General features: G+C 46.3%; 2 protein-coding genes across 9 annotated transcripts in view; one reads left to right on the top strand and one right to left on the bottom strand.

Annotated features, from left to right (window-relative positions):
• Positions 1–25,777, bottom strand: part of TMEM131L (transmembrane 131 like) — a 158,243-nt gene extending 132,466 nt beyond the window's left edge. For 7 of the 8 annotated variants that reach the window (XM_082463494.1, XM_082463496.1, XM_082463499.1 and 4 more), the window contains exons 1-3: positions 25,574–25,777; positions 24,830–24,900; positions 16,153–16,196 (exon numbers count right to left, since the gene is read on the bottom strand). In XM_082463494.1, coding sequence (XP_082319620.1) covers positions 16,153–16,196; positions 24,830–24,900; positions 25,574–25,697 — 239 coding nt within the window. In that variant the 5' untranslated portion in view covers positions 25,698–25,777. Of the gene's footprint in view, positions 1–16,152; positions 16,197–24,829; positions 24,901–24,992; positions 25,261–25,573 lie in introns of those variants that run through there. The other variant, XM_082463500.1, reaches the window with a different exon arrangement.
• The window catches only part of TIGD4 (tigger transposable element derived 4), an 827,821-nt gene that overhangs the window by 128,748 nt on the left and 671,986 nt on the right, over positions 1–27,087 (top strand). The gene's annotated exons all lie outside the window — the stretch shown is intronic.

Genomic DNA, 27,087 nt, shown 5'->3' with positions numbered 1-27,087 from the left:
CTCTTTCTCTCACAAACATTTCACTACGACATTATCTATATGGATGTACTGCTGGACACGTAGGCTGTTTCTAATTCTTTCCCAAAATAAATTAGGTTGTTTCTAATTTTTTCCCACCATAGAAAGATGAACATCATTTTAAGTATGTCTTGGTAAACTTAGCCTACTGTTTCCTTAAGACACAGATTATTATTTCTTTAAAGCATACACACACTTGGATATGTGCTGCATATTCCACTCTGAAGAGCTTCCTTTACACGTAACCTTTTTAATCCTCACGCAATCCTGTGACTGTGAAGTATGTAGTATTACTGTCCCAATTTTACAGATGAGAAAACTGAGTCTCAAGATCACATAGCTGATAAAGCCAGAGATAGGGTTCAAGCTCTGAGCCTGCGGCCTTAACCACACTAGTACTGGCTTCTCAAATGCAACAATTCCTAAAAAAAGGATTCTCCCTGGAGAAGGGACAGGTGCAGGCCAGAGCAGGGTCCCTTGATGTTTGTTATACGGCAGGTGCAACTAAAACGAGGACAACCTTCTCGATCTCGCAGCAGGTAATATTGGAGTGCTTACATGCGTGGCGCTGTTCTAAACACCTTACGTGTATTTACTTAATTCTTACAACAAACTGCAGTAGGTACTATTCATAATACCCACGTTTGAGGGAAGGGGAAACTGAGGCACAGAGTTTTGGCAACTTGTTAATAAGTAGGAAGTGAGATCCAAACCCAGAGGGTCTGGCACCAAGCACATCTTCCAGCCCCTGGGCTACTAACTACCTTGAGGATGGGAAAAATGCCCTGCCTCCTTCTGGTTATCCTTCCCATCTCCACCTGAGTCTCACATCTTACTTCACAGCTCTCACCGGGACAGCCTCCAAAAGCTATATAAGTTTAGAAAACTCACATACTGTAATAGCGTAAATAATTCTTAGATACTAAAAATCCTTATTTGGGAAACCAAAAGAAACCTTAAAAAAAAAAAGTACTCTACAAAAAAGCAGTACTCTACAAAAGTACAGATGTTCCTCAACTTACCATGGGGTTAACATCCAGACAAATCCATCCTAAGTTGAAAATATCATAAGTCAAAACGCAATACACCTAACTCACCGACCGTCAGCTTAGCCCAGCCTACCTTAAATGTGATCAGAACACTTACAGTAGCCTACAGTTGAGCAAAATCATCTAACACAAAGTCTATTTTATAATAAAATACTCAGTATCTCATGTAATTGATGGAATACTGTGCTGAAAGCGGGGAGCAGAATGGGTGTCTGGGCGCAGAATGGCTGTCTGTATCGGCTGTTTCCCCTCGTGATGGGGGGTTGGTGGGAGCTCCGGCTGCCCTGCCCAGCATCACGAGAGTGAATCGTACCTCTTATCACTAGCCCAAGAAAAGATGCAAATTCAAAACTCCAAGTACGATCCCTACTGAATGCGTATCACTTTTTTTTTTTTTTTTTTTTTTGGCTGCATTGGGTCTTCATTGTTGCACGCAGGCTTTCTCTAGTTGTGACGAGCAGGGGCTACTCTTCGTTGCAGTGCGCGGGCTTCTCACTGAGGTGGCTTCTCTTGTTGCGGAGCACAGGCTCTAGGCGCATGGGCTTCAGTAGTTGTGGCATGTGGGCTCAGGAGTTGTGGCTCGCAGGCTCTAGAGCGTAGGCTCAGTAGTTGTGGCGCACAGGCTTAGTTGCTCCACGGCATGTGGGATCTTCAGGGCTTGAACCCATGTCCCCTGCATTGGCAGGCGGATTCTCAACCACCACGTCACCAGGGAAGTCCTGAATGCATATCACTTTGGCAACATTGTAAAGTTGAAAAATTGTAAACTGAACTACTGTAAGTCAGAGACCATCTGTATTACTAAAAAGTAATACAGAGATTAACTATATTAAATATGCATGGAGGGCTTTTACTATTTTTAAAAAAAAATAAATGCACAGACCATACAAATTGGAATAAAATAACTAATGCAACAAAATATTTAAAGTTGTCCCTAAACAGACTTACAGGAATAAAAGTAATTTTTACCAACCTTCTGAAGGATTTTACTTACAGAGGGACAGAAAACTGACATGGATCACTGAGAAAACAATACAGAAGGCTGGAGATTTAACACCATACTATTAAAACCTATAATCATATCTACCTGGTCAAAATCCCAAAGTTGAGGGGAGGGCATAGACAAAAAAAAAAAATGCATGCAATCCAGGCCCTCTAGCTGTTCTTCTTCTTGTTCCAGTTTCCTATTCCACTTACTTCTCCCCTTCTTTCCTTTTATTAGTCAATATTACAGGTGTGCAGGTCTCCTGAAGCATCTCCCTCCTTCTCCAGTTTCCCCTTTAGCCCCAATTGAAAAGCAGAAATAAAAAGAAAAGAAAATGTAGATAGTGTTGCGCATTTAAATGAGAAATGGTCCTTAAACTCAGCAGGAGACCAGGTTACTTGATATCTGTGCGTCCATGAACCCTCCTCCATATGCCACAGATATACTTCTGAACTCACAAAAACAATGCCCAGGACGCACCTCTGAACTGGGTTTTGTTTTTGTCGTGCTTGTTCCCTTTAGCTGTCAGCTCACTTTTTCAACCTGGAATTTCGGTTTCCAACGGGGAGCAACACCCTTTTAATGGACCCTTACTGTACCCACGGTAACTTTAAGGAGTTTAGGCAATTAGGAATAACCTCCCTTAATTATGGTCTAAATGTGGTGAATTAATGAAACCCCTTCCCAACTACCTAAACACATTTCAAATTAAAACGAAGCCTGAATTTACAACCCAGGTTAAATGGATTAAAAGATTAAGGGCTAGAGCGCAAGGGCTTTCTCCACCTCGCTCTCACATTTCAACCTCAAATTACCCCAGCCCTCTAATGACTGGAGGAGTCACTGTGAAAGCGCCTAATTACCCAAGAATTACGCCAACCATAACCAATTTCAAGATCACAGATCAGATGTTCCCAAAACATGAATCTGCTAATTAAAGTTACATGAAAGTCAAACCAACAGGCAATTTGGATGGGACATCCATCCACCTGAAAGTAGACTGATGGATAAGTATTAAAACCCACAGTAGGGCTTCCCTGGTGGCGCAGTGGTTAAGAATCCACGTGCCAATGCAGGGGACACGGGTTCAAGCCCTGGTCCGCGAAAATCCCACAGGCAATGGAGCAACTAAGCCCGTAGGCCACGACTACTGAGCCTGTGCTCTAGAGCCCGCAAGCCACAACTACTGAGCCTGCACGCCTAGAGCCCGTGCTCCGCAACAAGAGAAGCCACCGCAATGAGAAGCCCGCGCACCACAACGAAGAGTAGCCCCCGCTCGCCGCAACTAGAGAAAGCCCACGCGCAGCAACGAAGACCCAACACAGCCATAAATAAATAAATGAATTTATTAAAAAAAAAAAAAAAACCCACAGTAACAGCAGCTCTGCCTCACTGTTGGCACTATCAGACACCCGGATCACTGCAGTCCACACCTACGGAGGCAGAAAGAGACTCATCTTGATTCAAGCATTTCCAGGGAAGAACGAAAGGATTCTCCCTCCAAACCGATGAATGGCTCACAGGGATGTGCTTCAGCATGTGCATCAACCCACACGGGTTCACTTGATGGGTTTAAACTGGGAATGAAACAAGTTTAAGATATTGATACTTCTGCATGCAGCCCCAACACAGCACACATGGCCTGGCAGCGTTTTCAGTAGTTGTATTTTTCTGAATTCTGATCAAAGGACTGTGGTTTGATTTCAAGGCTTTGCCTGTTTGCTAAACTTCAGTGTATACCGAAATATTCTTCAACCTTCCCACTTATATCCCACAAGTTAAAAAAAAAAATCATAAAAAATACTTGTCCCCGGCGCCCACAATTTTGTGTAAATAAAGAATTCCCATGGATATGCTTACAGATACACAAAGAAATAATTTAGAAATAAAACCCATTCGACCAAAAGGCCAGGTTCAATGAGGCGGTAAGAAAACCCATGGGGTCTATAGCTGCCCCTGGAGCCCTGGCAACCCAAAACTGTGTGACCCGTAAGTGTAGCTCTCAGAATGAAAATGCCCAGCCAGTCCAACACCCAAAGTTACTTCCTAGGAGCCCCAGAGTTCAGGGAGGGCAGGGGAAGCAGGTGAGGGGACCCTCAAAGGGCTCACAAATGAGTCTCTGTATGTAATAGGTTGAATTGTGTCCACCTAAGATGACATGCTGAAGTCCTAACCTCAGACCTTAGAATGTGACCTGACTTGGAAACAGGGTTGCTGCAGACATAATTAGTTAAGATCAGGCCATACTGGGGTAGGGCGGGCCCCTGACACAATACGACTGGCGTCCTTTTAAGAAGACAGCCGTGTGAAGACATGGAGACACACAGGGAGAACGCCATGTGTGGCAAAGGCAGAGGTGGTGGCATGTGGCTGCAAGCCAAGGGACACGAAGGTCACCAGAGAAGCAGCAGAAGCTAAGAGGAGGCAAGGAGGGATTCCCTGCGGGTTTCAGAGGGAGAGCGGCCAACACCTTGCTTTCACACTCCTGGCCTCGAGAACTGAGAGAATAAATTTCTGTTGTTTTACGCCACCCCGTTTGTGGTACTGTGTTACGGCAGCCCTGGGAAACTAACACAGCACACTTGAACTGGGGCTTCTTCCTCCTGCCCTCCTCCGTCCTGCCCCCTCCACTGGCAGACACTCCCATTGCACCATGAAAGAGCCACAGGGAATCCCCGTCTGTGGTCTGGTTGGGGAGGCCTCTCTCCCCTGACGAGTCACACGACAGGCTCTGCCACCCCAGGCCCTGGTCCCAACTGTCTCCCTTCTCTCCAGCTCCCACCCACCCCTGCGCACCACCCCCGCTCCTGCGGCCAGGCCAGCACCCCTGACCCAGGGTGGAGGGGGGAAGGTCAGGCAGGATGTGCAAGTGCCCTTCAGGGTGGGTGGTGCCTGTGCTGCTCCCGCCCAGCCCAGCTCCTCACAGAACTTTTAGAACATTTCTTTCAGTTTTTACTGAAGTAACATCCTTCGTCCTGCCCCAACAAGCCCCCTACAGACTCACACACACACACACACACACACACACACAGCCACGTGCCCAGAGGGAGCTGGGCCAGGAGGCAGATCCAAGTACACACACACCCTATACTGCCAGTGGCCACTCCCATCCCATAACTGAGAGTTTCTGTTCCTGGGCCAAGGTTTCCTGCCAGACTCACTTCCCTTATAATGAATGAATTATCCCTGAGAAAGTTCCTCAGTTCTCCCTGGAAGCCGACTTCGATGGCCTGCTGGGGCACAGTGGACCCTGACGGGGGGAACCCACCCCCGCCCCATAACCAGGACAGAACTCATTTAGGAAAATCGGATCGGCTGGCGGAAGGCTGGTCCCATGAAAGGAATACAGGAGTTCTAGGTTTGCTCAAACCCCGGGGCCAGCGACCAGGAGCCGCACTGAGCACAGCCTGTCTCCCAACTGCCACCCACTGCTTCACCTCCAAGACCATTTCTGCATCTCATTATTCCACCTTCAGCCAAAAGTGGATTTTGAAATGTGCTCCCTTAGATGCCTCAGCCTGGACCAATGGCATCCAAGTCTGGACTTGAGCCGCATCAGAATCCCCTGAAGGGCCTGTGAAAGCAGCTCGCCGGCCCCTCCCCTGGAGCTCCTGATTAAGCTGGGCCTGGGGTGGGGTCTGGAAGCCGGCCTAACAGGTTCCCCGGCGGTGCTGATTCTGCTGGTTCCAGGACTGTGCTTTGAGAAACACCGCCCTAGCCCCCCCACTCCGCACTGGGCACAAGTGACAGCTGGTGGCACTACTGCAGCCGGCCAGCCCCCCCTTCCCCCTCTCCCGGGGCACACCACTCCCCAGGGCTGAGGTAAACCCTGCCCATCCAGTGGCCCCACCAAGCCCTCGGCCGGGGAGGGGCTCAGGGTGAGCGTGGACCCATGTTGACGTGTGAGGCCTAAGCGGAAGTCGCTGAGGGGTGCTCCTGAGAAAGAGGCGCAGGAGGAAGGTTCTTCTAGGCTGCCCGTGGATGTTCAAGCGGGAGGCCGGAGGCCGTGAGGCCCGGGGGGAACTGGGCAGGACCGGCAGCCAGCAGCACAGACAGGTGGGAAGGACCCGGCTGCCCGGTGCTGACGCCCACCTGCTCAGCAAACCAAGCCAGCACCACCCTGCTCCCGGCTTCTTGTTAGGTGACATAATACATTCTTTATTGTTTGAGTTGGTTGGGTCAGGGTTTTCTGTTACTTGAAGCTGAAAATATCTAATCACAAAGCAAAGCAAGCTAACAGGATAGCACGTCCGTCCAGGACAGAGGGCAACCTCTCAGCACACATGACAGTGGCGTATGTTCCACAAATAATCCTAAAATTCCAGATTTGAACTTTGCAGACTATTCCAAAAGCTATGCAGCTGACAGTCAGTGGGTGAGCAACACCCAGAAATAGTGTAAACTGAAGAAGCCGTCTAGCACCCCGTAAAGGGTTACTGAAGACCCAGCTCGGGTCTGTCTTACAAGAGCCATGCTCATTTTTTTCAGGGGTTTCCCAGGAACCCCCCACTACTAAAGCTCACCAGAGAATTCAATTGTTTTCACCTATCAGTCTTCGACTTAGTCTCCTTCTGCAGAAAGCAGGTACCAGTATATCTAGTCGTGAAAATGGTCTTCTAACCTATTCCACTTTAGAGACAAGGTAGACAAGCATATCTAGAAAGAGGACACCTCAACTTACGTGCCTGTCCTGCCACCACACAGCTCTGTGATCTTAAACTGTTCTGCCTTTATGAACTCATTCCTCATCTATAAAATGAGAATACCAGCACATATCCACCTGGTTTTCTAAGGACAATGCACGTGAAAGTACTCTGTAAACCATAAAGTATAAGGGCAATGACTTAAACCCAGTTTTGAATGGATTAATTGGATTAACATGGCCTGATTTTGAGAGATAAAGATTAATCATGTTCCCAGAAGAATTACTTCACCAAAAATTCACAGTACATACACACACCTGCCGTGACTATCAACTGGAACACTGTTGCATGTTATTCAAACTGGACTTCACCTATTATCAATAGTTTAGTGGCAGCTAAAGGAACCAACATCCACAGGGCACCATAACCCTGAAAGTCACCACTGTACAAGGCATGACATCAACGTGGATTAGTTACTGTGCACATTTTCACAGAGGTGAACTCGGGAGGTTGTGCCTCTGCTTCTACAGAAGCTGCTCCCTGAGAACTACTTTCGACAGCGGCCGTGGGCTCCTCCGGACATCCCACAGGTGGCAAATCCTCTTTTCTACTGGAGAAGTTTAGTTTTAGCCCAACAGCCTCATGTCCTTCAGAGCTGTGTTTACTTGGACAAACTGGGTAGAAACCACAGGACTTGGAGTGAGGGAAAAAGCAGGTACGGCCCTAAACCCATGCTTCTCAGACTGGGATAAGTATCTGTGGAGCACAGAGAGAATGCCAGGAGGTAAACACGGCCATCTTCCTGAAACATGAATTTTATTAAAAGATTTCTGGAGGAAAAAAAAAAAAAGGAATAACCAGTGAGTAATTTTTAAATGACCAAAAATTCTCAATAAATTTTTATTTTTTTTTTTTAATTCAAAGAATTTTCATGCTCACAGCAGACCTTTCAAAAGTCCATTCCCACTACTTTGGGGGAAAGCATTGGGAAGGACTACACTTAGCAAATGAAACTTTTTCTTACATCATTTACAAAGTAGATGCAATGGCAAACCCTAAAGTAATGATTCCAAAAACATCTTTATTGAGCACATCTGAGAAATACTGTCCAGGCTACCACAGTAATCATTTGTAAAGTGCCAATGTTCTTTTGTTACATTTACTGGGGGTGGGGGGGGGGGGGAAATCACTGTTACTCTGGAGTCCTATTTCCTCTGTGGAAGACTCTAACAACAAACTCATAATTTGATGACAATTCATTTAAAATGAGAGTAACAAGCTCCCAGGAGACCCCATTATCTCATTATTGGTGTTCCTAGACAGAGAACACTGCCTTGGGAAATCATATTTCTCCTTTGAACCCTGAAATCCCAGGCTCTGCCCCCTTCTTAAGCAATAAGAAGCTTGGTGTCACGACACGTCTCCAACACCTTTACAGAGCTAATCAACACTGCTGCCAATACTCTGGGCTCCACCTAGGGTACCTTTATTTCTCATCAACCCAAAGCACAATGAAGAAGGGCCAGGGCTTCCCTGGTGGCGCAGTGGTTGAGAATCTGCCTGCCAATGCAGGGGAAAACGGGTTCGAGCCCTGGTCTGGGAAGATCCCACATGCCACGGAGCAACTGGGCCTGCGAGCCACAATTACTGAGCCTGCGCGTCTGGAGCCTGTGCTCCGCAACAAGAGAGGCCGCGATAGTGAGAGGCCCGCGCACCGCGATGAAGAGTGGCCCCCGCTTGCCGCAACTGGAGAAAGCCCTCGCACAGAAACGAAGACCCAACACAGCCGTAAATAAATAAGTAAATAAATTTAAAATAAAAGAAGGGCCAAACAGCCAAAACGCCAGCTTGTCTCTTAAGACCTAAGTTGGGTTTCCAGCCACAAAACACCCAAGTCTCTCTCTTGCTCACAGCACTACCTTCTCTCTTGTCTAAAATAAGCTTCTCCGAGTCTTCTATACACTTTTTAACCATGTGGTAATTTCCACGGGCAAGTCTTCCTGAGCTGCTGACTCTGCCTCACTCTTTCTTCAGAGCACCCACCTGACTGCATGACCCCACGGTTACTTCCCTGTGAAATACTGTGACAAGTGTGTAAGTGATCAGCCAGGCCACCGAGTGCCCTGTGGAAGGACGCCAGCCGAGAGTCGGACTTTCGGTCGGTAAGTGATCAGCCAGGCCACCGAGTGCCCTGTGGAAGGACGCCAGCCAAGAGTCGGACTTTCGGTCGGTAAGTGATCAGCCAGGCCACCGAGTGCCCTGTGGAAGGACGCCAGCCGAGAGTCGGACTTTCGGTCGGTAAGTGATCAGCCAGGCCACCGAGTGCCCTGTGGAAGGACGCCAGCTGAGAGTCGGACTTTCGGTGCTGAGTTTAGCCACTTCTCCTCAAGGCATCCCTAAGTCTGACATGATCAACACTGAGGTTCTGGCACTGGATGACCACATTTACAGAACACACCCAAGCTCTCCAGACTTCAATTCCCCATTTTTGCTTCTGGAATATCAACATTAATGAAGTGGTCTGCCTGTTTTTGTTCTAAATTAACCTTCAAAATACACCTGGAACTATGAAACGTTGGTTCAAATATATCTTTCCATATAAAGATACAAATTAGCACAAGCCTAATCACTCCAGAGTATGTAAAAAAATATATCCAGGAAAAGTAAAAATTTCAGTGAAAATCAGAATTAAGATTCTGATCCTATTATGCTATTTTTCTAATTGATTTCAATTGAGGGCTAACTAATTATGTAAGTGTCAAAAGCTTTGCTAGAAATTTCACAACCTAAAAAATATCTGAAAGGGGTTTTGTGGCTTAACCCTTTTAAACAGGGTTCTTGTTTAAAAGCTTGTATTCTAAGGCCAACACCTAAATTATGAGCCCTATTACAGTCAAAGGAAATTCACCTCACACTGTCAGGACCACAAAGACCATGACTGAACGCGTTCACTGCACCCCTCTCGGGGCCACATGACCCTGTAGAAGGTTCCACAGGGCACACAGAGATAGAGCTAATAACCCATTCTCATCAAAAACATGCCAACTGCAGTAACCCAGTTTAAAAACTACAACCCCTAATCCTAGTACCAGTACTGTGGTCTCAATGGCAAATATGGTTTGTGTGCCTGGACATGAAGAGCACGTGAAGCATAACAAGCAATCAATTTAAAAGACTTAAAAACAGGAGGGTGCATCCCTTCATTTAGCAGCTCCTCTCCTAGGTGTTAGGTAGTGGATTAGGTGCCGGGGGGTCAGTTGACTGAGACTCAGACAGGTGGGTGGGCATCCTGAGAAAGGCAATTTTAAACAGAGGAGTGAACGTCCGGGCCGGCAGAACTGCCATGGTGCGTGTGGAGCAGGACGGATGGAGTTAGTCGGGTCAGAGGTGTGCCAGGGAAGAGAAGAGTGTCTCGGCAAAGAGAGAGGGAGAGAGGCCGTGCATAAGGGGAAGCGAGGCTGGAGAGGTGGTCTCTGTGCCATGCTCAGAAGGTAAGGCTGCTTGCAAGAGGAATGACGGGCAAGGATGCACATGCTTTAGATACATCACTTGGTTAGGAACCTGGAGAGCCGACTGGGGTAGCTGTAAAACCAAGGCAGGAGACCATGTGAAGAAGATGCAGCCAGACCTGGTGCCCCGCTGGGGACGAGGCGTATGAGAGGAGGCGAGGGGAGTCCTGATTTCTGACTTATGCAAATGAATGCACGGGGCACCGGCCAGCAGAGGGGGCGGGGCTATGCCAGGGGAGCAGCCGAAGGGGAGGTCGGAGAGGGCCATGGGGGAGGCCGGGAACCTGAGGGGACTGAGCCCAGGAGCTCAGTTCAAGACACACTGACGGGGCGGCACCGGAAAGCAGAGGAGAGCTTGCTGGGCAACTGCACAGATGCGACCCCTGGGCAGAAGGTACCCCCGAGTTCAAGTTCCTTCTCTCTCTTTAAAATCCCAAGAGAGCAGGTGCCATCACCCAGGGAAACAACAGGTGGGAAGAGAGGAGCGCCCAGGACGGAGCCCTGGGGAGGCAAGTTCAGGTTAAAAATGCCTGATCCTATCAACACGTAAGGAACTTCAACGTTGTGCTAAAAACACAGCTTTCGATTTCTGAAGAAAAACAAAGAAAAGTGGAAAGTAGTTCCCTTCCCCATGGGGGCTCTGAGATAACTCACTGCCAGAAGGAAGCTCCCTGAAGATTAAGTCGCTTCTGTCTGCAATTACATCTTTCAGTATGTTGCTGAAAGGTTAACGAGATTTTCTTCATGTTCTGAGGAAAACAGTTTCAGAACACATGTTGCTGCTGCTACCAATCAGATAAAAGTACATTAAAAGAAAAACAAAACAAAAAAAACCTTCCACAGACACCCCCTGGCTGGTCAGTATTTATGATTTTTACCTAATCATTTTAAAGGCAGAATTAATATACTATTCATACTTTGCCAACGCTTAAACTTTTCACATTCTAACAAATATACCCCAAAAAGGCCTTTTGGAGATGCGTCCAGAGAGCCAGACCAGCTTCCCAGAGAGTGTCAGTTCTAGGAAGAGCTGAAGTCAGCTTGCTCTCCGTTGCTCCCGTCACTGAATCCCCAACAGCAATCTTTCTTTCTCAGCAGAGGAACAGATTACTGCTGATATTTGAGAACACCCAGGAGAAAAATGGGGATGGAGAGGAGAGAGGGGAGAACGTTTTTCAAATACTGCTTTTCTGGCTTTCAACCAAGTACAATTACATAGCATTCACAGAAGATGAAGTCAAGATAATATAAACAAAATCTTCAATGAGGCCAATTACCCTAAAAGCTTTCCCAAACTCTGTTTGAGATCACAGGCAAGCTGCTCTAGAACCCTGCGCCCCAGAATCTACAGTGGTCCAGCCAGGACCCCGCCTTGGCCAGTATGGGGGGAAACACAGAGCCCCCTTCACTGCCCAGACTCTCTCCAGTGACAGAGGTCAGTGCCACTGACACTTTTCCTAGGACTACACTTTTCCTAGGACGTACTGAGACTCTGTTTTATGGTCAAATCTATTTCCCAAGTTAGTAGCTGTCCCTCTACAGAGGTTCTCTCAGAGACAGAGCATTCATTTTGTGGAATTCATATGTGCTGCCTGTACTGACTTCAAGTTCACCTTAATATCATTAAGGTTAGTGCAGCAGGGTAGTAATTAAAATGAAAATCACAAAAATGTCTGAAAAATGTGTAAGAAGATACTAATGACTTCATATAAATAAGGTTAAGAATAAATGGCATTTAGGGCAAACCTAGTATTGGCCTATAACCCAAAGTATAAAATAAATATCCATGACGTAAATAAATAACTGAATACACCAATAAATGAGAGAGAAGAGACAAATCTTCCACACAGAGGAATTCTAAATAATTTATGGAGGTAGAGCTTATTCCACTTAATGACTTCCCTCCAAAGAGTACAGTATGGAAAAAGGTAAGAAAAGAAGAACTTTAGTGGAGAGAGCTAACAAACAGTACCTCAGCCAGGTGGTCAAGGTCCGCATCAAAGTGTTAAGTCAGGCTGACAGTCGATACCCTTGATATATGAGGAGAATGGCAACTTATAACTGCGGTCTTCCTCCCCCAAACCCATAACCTCAACCTAACCATGAGGAAAAACCTCAGACAACCCCAAATTGAAGGATGAACTCCTCAAAACTGCCACGGTTCCGAAAACAAGGGAAGTCTGACAAACTGTCACAACCAAGAGGGTCCTGAGACATGACAACTAAATGTGGTCTCCTGGATAGGATCGTGGGACAGAGGACATTAGGGAAAAACCAGGGAAATCCGAATAAAGTGTGGAGTTTAGTTCACCGTAATGTACACATGTTGGTTTCCTAGTTGTGACCAATGTACCATAGTAACATAAGGCATTAACACTGGGATAAACTGTGTGAAGGGTAAATGGGAATTCTCTGTACCATCTTTACAGCTTTTCTGTAAATCTAAATCTATGCTAAAGCAAAAGGCCTAATTTAAAAGTAGCAAGAGATTCTATGAGCTTTGAAGGTAATAAAATCTTCATTTTTTAAAAATCCCAACTGCACAGTAGAAGGTAAACGAACAGTAAGTACTTAGGTGACTGACTGACCCATCACAGGACATTAGACTCAGAGAGAATTCATTCATTAGACTCAGAGAGAACACCAGCAGCTACATTTTCAGAAAACGGACACAAAGAAGGTTTTCTGGTTGCAGCATCCAATCTTCATCATCATCGTGCCTTTACACAAAAGGCAAAAAACCTCAACAACGACAACAAAAAAAAACCCAAGAGGCTTGGAAGTCCAGCTAAAAGGAAAGCGACTAGGGATAAAATAACAGCAAAACACTGGAATATTTGATATTGAGAAGATTAGAACATATAAATCAGAGTGGACCAAACTGTGAGTTTTGAAATCAATTCAGTAGTGGCAACCAGCATTTTTTTAACAAAAGAAAATGAAATAGAAAATTTCCGTGGTTGTGAAGGCTACACAACAATGTGAATGTACTTAATACCACAGAACTGCACACTTACAAATGGCTAAAATGGTAAATGTTATGTATATTTTCCCACAATTTTAAAAAAATGAAACAGAAAATACAGTACACCACAGGCAGCAAAGGTAAGCGCTATTTTATAAATAAATAAATAAACACACATGTACATATTCATACATCCACATACATTGCCTGTGGGTAATAAGAAATCATGATATAAAATGTGACTTTCATCTGAGTCACTGTCCAAAAGTTTGAAAGCCACTGACTCAATTCCCCCTCACCTCTACACCCTCACTCTGGTCGTCTGTGTCAAAAGAGCACGAAGGGGACTTCCCTGCTGGTGCAGTGGATAAGACTCCGTGCTCCCAATGCAGGGGGCCCAGGTTCGATTCCTGGTCAGGGAACTAGATCCCGCATGCATGCCGCAACTAAGGAGCCCACGAGCCACAACTAAGACCCGGTGCAACCAAATAAATAATATTAAAAAAAAAAAAGAGCGTGAAGGATAAAATCTACTTCACACCTTTAAGTGTGACAGGAAATGCGTGAAAAGAAACTAGTTCTAATTAATAAGAAAGAAGAGAAGGACACCTCTGAAAGAGGAAAACCAATGCAAAGGCACACAGGACAATGCCCCTGGAGATGCAGCCCGGCCTTCCTAGCGCCACACTCACCTCAACTGCCTACCTGCATCTTCCCGGGACAGGATGTGTCCCATCAAGTCTGAGATTCCTAGAACAACCAAGGAGAGCTCCTGACCGCCCTCTCGCTAGACCTTCCCATCACCGTCATCATCACCCCAGATGCTCCAGCCAAATCCGAGCAGCCCTCCATGGTTCCTCTTTCTCTCACTCTCCACAACTGAGTCAAACCTAATTCATCTCAGAACTTTCCACGTGCCTCTGTCCGCACCACCTTCAACAGGAACCAGTGTCAGCATTCCTCAGCTCTTCTTGCTCCCAGACACTCAGATAGGATTGTGACAAACTTTGAACTCTGCCCCGTATATTTAAGTAATCCCAACATTTAAAATGCTGTACTACTGAATCACTTTGCTGTACAGCAGAAATTAACACACTGTAAGTCAACTATACTTCAATTAAAAAAATAAATTAAAAAAACATACATATAAGTCAAGGAGAAAAAAAATTTTTTATGTTATACTATGAATTTGAATGTTTGCAAAGAATGCAATTTCTGGCCTATTATAAATATTGGAATTTTTAATAAAACTCACTTTTTAAAATATATTCAAAGGAATCTAAATACCGTATAACGATATCCATCATTATTCATTTTTAAAAATATACAGATAGGCTTTCCTATATTGCTGGATATTCCCTCAAAGAATTTTAACCTAATATAGCTTTATGTTCAAAGCCTTTTTCAACAAAACTATGGGTATAAATTGAGATTTGGGGGTTTTTTAAATATCCTGTGACCACAGGGTCTAAGTGTCAAATATTTTTCTTCTGAATTATCATAATTTTTATTACCACACAACTGATCTAATAAATTTTACAAATTTTGATAGGTAATTAAACATAAGAGTTCAAATTTTATTGAAAATGCATCCTTTAATGAAATTTGTGGAACTTTTTCCCCCCTAATTGGTTTATATGACTATTACTGCTAGAATGAGACAGGGTTAATTAGCATCAATTTAATCTTATTTTCCTTGTCCCTTTTTTTTTTTCATGTAAACACTGAAAAAGCTTGTTCACATAAATAGATGTGAATGGAAGGAGCTTTGTTACAGCACTGACCCTATACGCTGTACACTCCCTCAGCATTTTATCCACAAATCACTTTTTGATGGTCTAACAACTGACAATTTGATTGGATTCTCCAACATTATAGAGTAAAGATTTGAAAACCACCAAAGTTACTAATGAATTCGTCATCCAGAATTAAATCACTTTCTCCTAACCAATACCAATACTTCAAATTGTCCCTTTGCCCAAGATGAAGCACAAAGCAGGATCAGGGCCCGGAAAGAGGTCTGCCTTTCTTTGGCAAAGTGGAGAAGTGAGACTGCGAAAGAAGAGATGGAAAAGGAGAACTTGCAACCTCAGACAGATCAGTTTTAGGAGAATATATGGATGTTGAGGATCTAGAAGCTGATTCTCTGAAAGTTATCGCCACGCCCACGTACCGCTTAGAGTCTTCAGGTACCTCCAAGGGACCAGATATCCCAGTCTGACAACAACTAACCAAGAGTGCCCCGTGACCAAAGCACTCCCTTAAAAAATGTAATTTACATCTTTTGATTTGCTGGCCCCTGCTTAAAATCTTTTAACAACTCATCCCACACTTAAAGAAATTAAAAACGAACCTCCTCACTATGGCCTCTAAGGTCCTACCTCATCTCACTATCCTACGAAACCACACTGGCCTTCTCCACGTCCCTGGATTGCCACCAGTGCTTCCCACCACAGGCCCCTTGCACCTGCCATTACCTCTGCTTGCCACCTGGCTGCTCCCACACAGCCTCCAGACTTGAGCTCAAACGTCACCTCCAACCACCTAAGCATGCTATCCATCTCATTATTCTCTACCACAGCAACTGAATTCTTGATAGTTCCTATTGTAAGCATAACTATTTTGTTTTGTTTACAGTAATGTCTGACTTCCCTACTACACGCAAACAGGTCTTGTTCAGTGTTTTACGTCCAGCACCCAGCACACTGCCTGATGCTCAACAGATGTCTGTAAACAGGATGGTGTATGCACGCCATGGGAAAGTGAAGTTAGTGGGGGCGTGTTTTCACAGCTTTCTGTGCAACCTTATTTTAAAACAAAGCCATATTCATTATTAGAGAGTATAGATACCCCAAATGCCAAAGAGAAAGGTAAATCACAGATAATGTTAAATACATGAACACAGACATATCCCAAGACTTCAGACAGCATCCAAAGTGGGCAGAGAAACTTAGCATGGATTTGCTCCCATTTTTTTCCTTACCTCTGTTCTTGAGACTGCTCCTCCATATCTTCTTCAGAATCACCCTATTGAGAAAGAACACGCTTTAACAGTTGTTTCAAAGAAACACAAAATTTCCCAAAAAACAAAAACAGTTCTTCAAATCCCACAGGGGTGATGAACTTGTCTATAACAGTGTCTGGCACACAGCAGGCACTCAATAAATACTTATTGAAAAAAAGAATGACACTAGAATGGCACCACTGAAAGCCAGAAACTCCCAAGTGATCCCTTAGATGTTCACTGTAAGTAAACATTCTACCTGTTTAAAATCGCCACCAAAACACAGTCTCAAAATTGGTTTGACATCACTCCTCTCTCCAAGAGCCTTTTTTTGGTGTTTAAGTTTAATCGCACAAGGTAAAATTTAACGATAATTAAAATCCCCAAACATAAAGAATCCCCTAAATGAGCACCTGATAGATTTTGACTTATAAGTGGCATAAATATCTCACCCAAATGCGCTTCCAAAATCTTCTCTGAGACCTACCATGCCATACTGTGACCAGAAGTCACATACCAGGTGGGTAAAAAGAGAAGGTGCTTGTAACAGAAGCAAAAGGGCTGATCCAATTAAACGCCGCCTCGGCACTCGCCCGGCACCCGTGCTCGTGGCATGGCTCTGTCCTCTCCCGAAGCTGCACCGCTGGCTGCGGAAACACCCACCCTTCCTGCGCCTCCAGCTCCCCCAGCCCGAGGCTCTCCTGGTCGCCCTGCCCCCCATCCTCCTGGGCCCAGACCCCGCTTCACTAACGCCCTCTGACTGTTAACCCACTCTTGGAGCCACAGGGCCCCAATCCCTATCTGCAGCCCCAGCTTCTCACTCTATCACACATGGAGATAAACACCAACCTTCCCACAGGAGCCAAGGCTCGGGCAGGTTAGGTCAGACCCCGCAGTACGTGCAGGACCACTTAACCCACAGCTGCGGCCCAAACGCCAAACACCTCCAGGCTCTACGCACTGTCTCCCCAGAAACAACGACACCAGACTTCTCAACGCCAGGGGTCCCTGACAAGGGCCTCCTTGTGTCGAAGAGGCCGTCACACTCCCTGCCCCTGGGCAAACCTGAGAGTTGTCCTACACTGCTCTCCTGCCGTCACCTCCAAACATGAAGATCTATCCACTCATCAGAAATACAGCTCAGACCTGTCCTTCTCCATCCCTCCTGCCGGCAAATCGGCCCAAGCCATCAGCACCCCAGGCCTGCACTACCACTGCTGACGGGCTTTTCACTCTGTTTAAGACTGCTGCCTTTCCAGGAGGTGGAGAAAAGGGAGCCTTCATCCACTGCTGGCAGGAATGTAAACTGGTGCAGCCACGGTGGAAAACAGTATAGAGGTTTCTCAAAAAACTAAAAATAGAGCTACCATATGACCTAGCAATTCCACTCCTGGATATATATCGGAAAAAAAAAACCAAGAACACTAAATCGAAAAGATACATGCACCCCAATGGTCACAGCAGCACTATTCCCAATAGCCAAGATATGGACGCAGCCCAAGTGCCCATCAACAGATGAACAGATAAAGAAGATGTGATATGCATACACACACACACACACACACACACACACACACACACACACACACACACACTAGAATACTACTCAGCCATAAAAAGAATGAAATTTTGCCATTTGCAGCAACATGGACAGACCTGGAGGGTATTATACTTAATGAAATAAATCAGAGAAACACAAATACTATATTATATCACTTACATGGGGAATCTAAAAAAATACACCAAGCTAGTGAATGAAACAAAAAAGAAACAGACTTACCGATATAGAGAACAAACTAGTAGTCACCAGGGGGAGAGGCAAGATAGGGGTAGGGGACTAAGAGACACAAACTACTGTGTATAAAATAAATAAACTACAAGGATATATTGCACAGTACATGGAATATAGCCAATATTTTATAATAACTATAAATGGAGGATAACCTTTAAAAATTGTGAATCACTATGTTGTACACCCAAAATTTATCTAATATTGTACATCAATTACACCCCAATTAAAAAAAAAATTTTTTAAAGATTGCTGCCTTCAACCTGGCCTGTGTGCCACTGTGAGACCAATCTTTTTCAACATCAGTCGTTACTTAGGGACCCAGCAGTCAAGGTCACCGTGTTAATCTCTGCTCAAGAGCCAACCTCCAAGCTCCTGAACCTGGAATTGAGCAACCGTCACTTGACCTTGACACACCCATCCCAATCTCTACAGCCACACTTCAGCAGGGCTCTGGCTCCCATTCAAAGCATAAAACACACCTCCCCTGTGAGGCGCTGGGCTAATGCAGGTCTCTAAGCGGCCCCTCCCCCCCCAAAGCCTTAACAGACCCTCCAATACACACTGCTCCTCTCTCCCTCCTCTCCGTTCCTACATTTCAGCACTTGGATCCAGCTTTATCTACCCAACAACACCGAGCTCTCAAAGGGTGGGGACCAAACCCCGTAATTTCTCCCCACTCCCTCTTGGCAGTGCCTCGGGACCTTGCTAGCTATTCTAATTCTCTCACAGCTTTCAGAGGCTGGCTCAAATACCAAATACAGGCCTCCTCAAAGAGACCTACCTTGACCTCTTGAATTAAAACTGCAACTCCCATCACCCAAATCTTCCTCCAATCTGCCACCATATAGCATTGATGCCCTTCTAACAAACTGCATAACTTATAATTTATTCTATTTCTTACTTATTATCTATATGCCTCCATTAACTGCCAGCTCCACAAGGGCAGTGATTTTCTTTTTTTGTTCCCCATGACATCCCCAGTACCTAAAACAGTGCTCAGCCCACAGCACATGCTCCATAAATGTCTGCAGGGCTAAGCACAGTCTAGGTGTTTCTTAAATACTAGTGGGTATCGCCCCACACCTGTAAGATGGCTATCATCAAAAAGACAAAAGATAACAAAGGTTGGTGAGGATGTGGGGAAAAGGCAGCCCTCATGCACTGCTGGTGGGATTGTAACCTGGTGCAGCCACTATAGCAAACAGTACAGAGGTTCCTCAAAAAATTAAAAATAGAACTACCATATGACCCAGCAATTCCACCTCTGGGTATTTATCCAAAGAAACCTGAAACACTAACTTGAAAAGATATATATACACCTATGTTCACTGCAGCATTATTTATAATAGCCAACACACAGAAGCAACCTAAGTGTCCACTGATAGATGAATGGATAAAGAAGATGTGGTATGTATATACACTGGAATATTACTCAGCTATAAAAAAGAATGAAATCTTGCCATCTGTGACAACATGAATAGACTTGGAGGGCATTATGCTAAGTGAAATGAGTCACACAGAGAAAGACAAATACCATATGACCTCACTTACTTGTGGAATCTTAAACAAAAGAAAACAGAACAGAACACCAAGTTCATAGATACAGAGAACAGATTGGTAGTTCCCAGAGGCAGAGGTGGGGAGTGGGCAAAATGGATGAAGAGTGTCAGAATGTACCAACTTCCATTTATAAAATAAATAAGGCATGGGGGATGTAATACACAGCATAGTGACTACAGTTAATAATAGTGTACTGCATTATTTGAAATTTGCTAAGAGTAGATCTTTTTTTTTTTTTTTGAGAGTAAATCTTAAAAGTTCTCATCACAAGAAAAAAAAATTTTTGTAACTATATATGGTAATGGATCTTAACTAGACTTACTGTGGTGATTATTTTGCAAAGCTCCAAATATAGAATTATTATGCTGTGCACCTGAAATTAATATAACACTATATGTGAGTAATAGCTCAATAAAAATTTTTCCAATAAAAAAATTTTAAATACCAGTAGATATAACTATTTTTAAAACTTCATTTGGACTTCTCTGGTGGCGCAGTGGTTAAGAATCCCCCTGCCAATGCAGGGGACACGGGTTCGAGCCCTGGTCCGGGAAGACCCCTCATGACGCGGAGCAACTAAACCCATGTTCCACAACTACTGAAGCCCGTGCATCTAGAGCCCGTGCTCTGCAACAAGAGAAGCCACCGCAATGAGAAGCCCGTGCACTGCAATGAACAGTAGCCCCCTCTTGCCGCAACTAGAGAAAGCCCGCGCACAGCAACAAAGACCCAGTGCAGCCAAAAATAAATAAATTAATTAATTAAAAACAAAAATTTCATTAAGCAAACTTTCCTAATTCAAAACATAACATGAAATTACTTCTCTCAGACACAGGCACTTTATCACCTCCATACTACCTTCCTGGTCAGACTGTGCTAAAACTCATACAGTAGCAAAGTGCCCAAAAGCTTGGGCTCTGGAGCTAAACACCTCCTGGGTTCAAATCCCACCACTGCTGTGCATGTTCTTATCGCCTTGGGCAAGTTACTTACCCTCTGTGTGCCTCAATTTCCTCATCTGAAATCAGCTCACAATACTTCATAGCTTTTAGGATCTTAATATGAATTAAGACTCGCAGAGGGCTAAACAATGCTAGGAGTATTCAACCCATGTTGGTTATTCTTTTTCTATGTTAATAGTGGAATTTGATTCAACCAAAAAGAAACTTCTATGACAAAAAGACTTCCAAATGCTAGTCAATGCTTCCCAGCCTGGGGCGAGAGACTATTACCTCACACGGTACCTGAGATACTCATTGTGCCACTTCCTGTTTCACTTTCTACCAATTTCTGATATCTACACGCTCAGGCTTAAGTAGGCAAAATAAACAAGATGCGGGATTTTTCAAGGCAGAAACGTTCTTATTCATCACTGTACCACAGGGGCCTATCTGGGCCAGGCCCGGGCCAGCTGTTTGCTCGATGGACTAACAAGGCCAGGATCGCACAGCCTCCCATCCCATCCCAGACCAACATGCTTCTGCATCAGGAAACAGCTCCTACTCAGCACCGATGTCCACATCCCAAACCCAAGCACGGCCCTTAGGAGTGAGGCTTCTCACCCCAGTAAAGTCTGAATGGACTAAATGAACAAACTGTAGATTGCCCTTCTTGCTCCTAGAACTGATACAGAAATGTGATTATTAAACAGTAATAGGAACTCAACGCCTAAGGCATTCCACCTGCCATCTTCAGGAGTGGCTAACTTCATGAATAGGGGAACTGGACAAGACACTGAGCACTGCCTCTCCTCCACCAGGAATAACCCCTGAAGGCCTACCGCACGCACAACATCGTGGCCACAACGGGGCACCCGAGCGTAGACACCCAAACCCTCTTAAGGGGAGCCAGTTAGGGCAACAAGGCACACAAGACAAAGGAAAAAACCCAGACACTCGAGAAACTCAAAGGGGAGGAGAAATGGAGACAGTGCCACGGCCAAGCTAGGGGTCAGGAAGGACTGATCTTGGACAAACGGCAGGGCAATAGCATTTGTGCTTTCATTCAACAGATCCATGTTGGGCCTGCATGGTCAAGGGACAGGTGAGTGTCCCAGAGGACTGAGCGGAGCTGCAGACAAGGTCACACTGCAAAAGGCCCCGAGGGCCACAGTGGCTCACAGGGAGTCATGGAAGTTTCTGACCTTGAAGGCGGAGTAAGAAGGTGCACAAAGCAGTACCTTGCACACAGGCAATCACTTCTTGACAATAAAACATTTGACGAAAACATTTGTTTGGCTTCTGTAACATCACCACTCTGGAGTCAGTGTGGTGAAGCATGAATGAAGTAGAGTCAGAGAAGAAAAATCCTGTAAACCTAAGAATAAAATTACATGTTTTTTTCTTCCTTCTCATTATCACCATGGATCAAGTTTTAATGTTCTTAGACCAAAACATTTTACAACATCAAAGAGTGTATAACAAAAAGATATGAATAATGTAACTTATCTATGCAACTGCTGGGCACATGATAGTACTGAGTTATCTGCACTGGTTCAGCCCCTTCAAAGCAGGAAAGCTGTTCCATGCTCTCCAGCGACCAAATCTAGGGGTCAGATGAGATACTGCCAAAAAAACATGTAACCTGTATTAAGCGCTTACTAAATTCAAGGCACTCAATCCTCACAAAATCCTCTGAGATTGGCACCACTATTAACCCCATTTTGCAGATGAAGAAACCAAGGATAGAGCAGTGAAAAGCGATGGGGCCCTGAGTCGAATCCTGGAAGCCCGGCCAGAGGGATTTATAAGGCTGGCAGTTTATAACAATTCAATTATTATATCTGGTTTTACTAATGATGCATTATTCAAGTTCTTGGTCACTTAAGAGACCCATTAAAAAAAGAAAAAGAAAAAAAAAGGCCCAATCTATAGAAAACATGTCCAAAATAGATAACTGTATAAATAATGAGTGTTGGCAAATGTTAGTATTCAATTTTTTAATGGCACATCTTCGGACGCTCCTGTTTCACTGATCATTGACAAATCTTAGCTTCTGAAGCCAGCTTTTAAGTCTTCCTGAAAGGAACCCAACTTACAAAGTAGGCAGAAAACCCTCAAATTTACATAACAGCTATAAATATTCTCTTTTCAACAGACTCCCTGACACACATGAGGGAACTTTTTCTGAAAAAATTCAAAATACTTTGAAAAGAATTCCCTAAAAATAACTCTCTTCAGAACTCTCTGCAGTTTACACACACACACACACACACACACACACACACACACGTGCAGTTTAGATAGATATGCAGCTTAGATAAATATAGACAGACAGACCCGTATCTATCCTCACCCCCACCGAGGTACATGTAGGGTAAAACAGTCTCTAAAACATACACATATAGATGGAGTATTTAGAAAATGATTTTGAGTATCAGTTTCACTTTCATTATAGCTTTGATTAAAAGAGCTTAGGTATAAATGCTTCTACAGTGAGTATTCCAGAGAACAGCTTCTAAAATTCTAACATTTTTTACCAAAACAAACTGTATTATACATATAAACAAAACCAGAAATTAAGATTTACATAAAATTACTCTTGAGCCTATAAATAAAATCATTCATCATATCAGGGGCTTTGACATTTCCATCTCTGAGCACAGAGACTGAGCCTTCGACTAATGCTGTAACAAATGAAAGTCTATCATTTCCTTTCCTTTCAGTCTGGGTAGGCTTCCTACACTAACCAGGAAGAGGTAGAGGGTACGATTGAGTAAAAATGCAAAAATGTATAGATATACACCAGTGCTTCTCAACCGGGGCAATTCTGCTCCCCAGGGACATCTGGCAAGGTCTGGAGACATTTTTAGCTGTCACAACTTGCAGGGAGGGAGGAGTGACTGCCACTGGCATCTAGTGGGTAGAGGCAGAGATGCTCCCAGGACAGCCCCCCACAATAAAGAATTCTCCAGCCCAAAATGTCACTAACGCCTCTGCTGAAAACTCTTGATATACACAAATAAGACTATACTGCATTTGTGAAAAGTCAATATGCCAAATGTTAAGCATGGTTCTCTCAGCAGGAGTTGAGTGATTTCTATTTCGTTCTTTTCATCTTTCTGCATTTTTTTAACACTACATATCTGCCCTTTACAATCAGGGGGAAAAAATCTATTTAGGAATAAACTTTTAAGAGGACAGACTATTTGCTCCCCATCCTGATGGGGCTTTTTCTCCAGGGACTGGTCTCATTCAGCCTGCTGGCCTTCAGGGAAGGTCCAGTACATTTTTCCTCTAAAAAAATCACCTCTCCACCTTGAAGCTGTTATTCATTAGCCCTGGTTAAAATGAATATTCCAAATATCTCAAAACCAGCCCTCTAAATGCTCCACATAGGAGGAAGAACACTGAAATGTAAAACTGCACAGCCTCGCCAGTGAAGTTATAGCTACACATCCTGTTTTCTAAACAGCCACAAGAGACAACATAGAATTAAGTGCTGCCACCAATGTGAGAAGTCATGAACATCTTAAAAATTACTGGCACACAAGCTGACTATTCCCTTACAATTCAAACCACTCCCCCACCCATCCAAAACATGCATTTGGGGTCACTACTGTCGCTGATGAAAACCAGTCAACAATATATTTAAATGTGTACATCTGCAGTCAATGCGAAATTCTCCTAAAAGTTAAATCTTAACCACAAAGGCTTTGTAGTACTCTATCTATTGAAGCCGTAAATCTGATGATGCCAGATTCCCAACAAATCATTAGTAATGATTTTTCCACATGCAATCATTATATCACACGGGGGTGTGGGGGGGGGATCCGAAACCTGAAATTCAAGTTCTTAACAAGAGGGTGTATTCTAACACAAATTAAAGGCACTTGGACAAAACTCAAGATTACAATCCTTTAAAGTCACATCTTCATCCCAAAGCTACTTAACGCCAACGGCAAGGACCACTCACTAACATTTCTGAAATCAATATTCCATCCTCCCGTGGTCCTCAGGCACACAGCACGGCTCACGGAGAGATCGGGGCACGGGTCCCTCGCCCACCCCGGACCACTGGCGGCCAAGGGGCCCGCCCTTCCCCTCTGCACCGCCGCCGCCGGCCGCGGCCCTGCTGAGATGGCCTCGGCTCCCACCTCCTGAACTTGGGGACGGCGTGACTCACGCCCTGTCACATGGCGCGGGAGGAGGCCGGGCAGGCCACCGTGGCCAGGTGTTCCTCGGCCCGACCGTTTATTTGCCTTGCAAAGTGGCCCGAGCGCCGGTGCTGCCGTGGGGGCCGGCGGCCTCCGGGCCTCTCCTCCCTTGCACCCCCGCAGCCGCCCTGTCACCTGGCCGTCCTCACCTGAGTGGGCAGCAGGAGTTCCCCTTCCTCCGCCTGCCACAGCTCCACCACGTTCGGCAAGGGCTCGATCGCTGCACCAACACCAAAAAACACACCGCGTTTTTAATGCACGGAAAAGAAACGCTTCCTGTTTCCCGATTGTCCCCCCGTGCACCCGCCTCACCAAAACAAGCCTCTCTTCCCTTCTAGAAGCCGAGGCCACCCGAGGAGCGAGCCGAAGATCGGAACACAATGGACTGGGTGCGAGTCGGTGGCCCCTCGGACGTGCGGGCTCGGGGGTTCTAGCGCTGGGGGGACGGAGAGGAGAAGCCACCCCGCGGGACCCTGCGCTCCGCATCCCGCAGCAGCTGGGACGGGCATGTGCGGGACGCGGCCCGGGCGGCCAGGCTAGGGGAACAAAGCTGCAGGAAGCCGGGCCGCGGCGGGGCCCCAGCGCGCGCCACACAAAGCGGGGACTGAGCCCGGGGCGCCCGGGGCCCGCGCACAAAGGTTCCGAGGCGCGCGCGGCTAGCGGTCCGCGCCGCGGTCCCCGAGCCCCGCGACTTCCCAGCTTTCGGTTGGCGGGGGGCGGAGGGTGCCGGAGGGGACGCCGCGGTAAGCAAAGGGTACCAGCCCGGAATTGCAACCGCTTTCCTTCCTCCTTTCCCGTTCCTCCCCTCGCCCTCTTATAGCTTTCAGCAGTTCCCCCAAAAGAAAGGGGGGGCGGGGTGGAGAGGGAAGCCAGCGGAGCGGCGCCAGGCTGACCTTGTCCCTGAGCCCCTCCCGGCCGACAGCAGGGCAGGAGGACCTGGAAGACGCCCAGCAGGAGGTTCACGGCCGCGGCGGTGAGGCAGTAGCAGCCCGGCTGCGGGCGTCGGAGCCCCGCCATGCTGCTGCTCGCGCTGCTCTGCGCTGCTCGCCGCGCTCGCCTCTCGCTAGCTGGCGCCCCGGCCTCCTCGCCCCGGGCCCGCCCCCGCGCCGCCTGCCCCGCCCCGCCCCGCGCCGCGTCGCCTCCGCCCCCGCCGCCGCCGCCGCCGCCGCCGCCGCAGCTGCTGCAGGCCAGCCTCGGGCGCGCCGCTCGCTCCGCGCGTGTGCGCCACAGATAGGGAGGGATGGAGCGCGGCGGGGCGCGGGGAACGTGGACAATGCGAAGGCCGCGGCCGCCGCCCCGCCTGGCTCGGAGCACATGGCTGCGGGCCCGCCCCGCGGCGCCCTGCGGCTGCCCCCCCACGAGGCTGCGGGGCCCGGGCACGTTCCGCGGGCGTGACAGGGACGCCGATAGCCGGCGGGAGGGGCTCCCGGGCCACTCTCTCCAAGAACTTTGGGGTGGTTTCCGCTTTGTTTGGGCACGCGGGCCACGATCGGGTTATTACCCACAGGGGCAGGGGTGGCGATGGGAGTGAGGAGTCGCCCAGCGAGAGGCCCCAGACAGGGTATTAGTGGAAATAATGCAGTGGTTGTCAAGAAAGGCGAGTGCAGCCACATGGCTACTGCCAGTTCTGCAGCGAGGATATCCGGTGGCTGCAAAGTCTGTAATTTAGAATTAAAAAGAGCTCTCCCAAGACCCAAGAGGCTGACCTCAGCGCCGCGTGGCGGTGGTGGGCCCGGCACCCTCTGTGGAGACGATCCAGTTTGTGACAGGTGGGGAAGCCTCTTCCTAGGGGGTTTAGAGCTTTAAAGACCCTGCACACACTCCTTTCGGACTCCTATTGCAAAATTTAGTCAGCCTCTTCTGAAACCTAGTTGGGGTCAAGGACGTGGTGAGTTGCTGTCTCTGACATTCACAGGGTAATATAAGTGATACTTGGAAATACATTTTTTGATGCCTATAACTAAAAAGTACGTCTATGATCTGAGATCTCTTTTAAGTTAATATCATGCCTTTGCCAACAGTATCAGGAGCAAGGTTTTTTCGGGGATCTATTTGCGCGACCTGGAAGTACTGGCAATCTTAAGATATTTTTAGTTAATTTGCTGCTTCCAGAGTAGCTTGTATGAAATTCAGAGAATATGAGCCATGTAGAATGAAGAGGGGAAGTGACCGTGGCACACCTGTCTGCTTACATTGATCCTCTATTTAATTGCTTCTGGTGCCTTAGAGTCTAGACAATGGCAAAGCAGTGGTCGAATAGCAGGACAGATGTGCAGAAGGACTAAATCAATTGTGGATCCTCTCTTTCCCAAGGATATAATACAGTACTGTGAACCCAATCTCACACTGTCTGGGCGTAACTCTAAACAAGGTTAAATAGCCTAATTGCTTGGCCAGAACTAAACAT

The sequence above is a fragment of the Balaenoptera physalus genome, assembly GCF_965194825.1.
Source record: "Balaenoptera physalus genome assembly, chromosome: 5".
NCBI classification, from domain to species: domain Eukaryota; kingdom Metazoa; phylum Chordata; class Mammalia; order Artiodactyla; family Balaenopteridae; genus Balaenoptera; species Balaenoptera physalus.
Note: the sequence above shows the minus strand (reverse complement) of the source record. Positions and strands in the feature narration are given on the sequence as shown.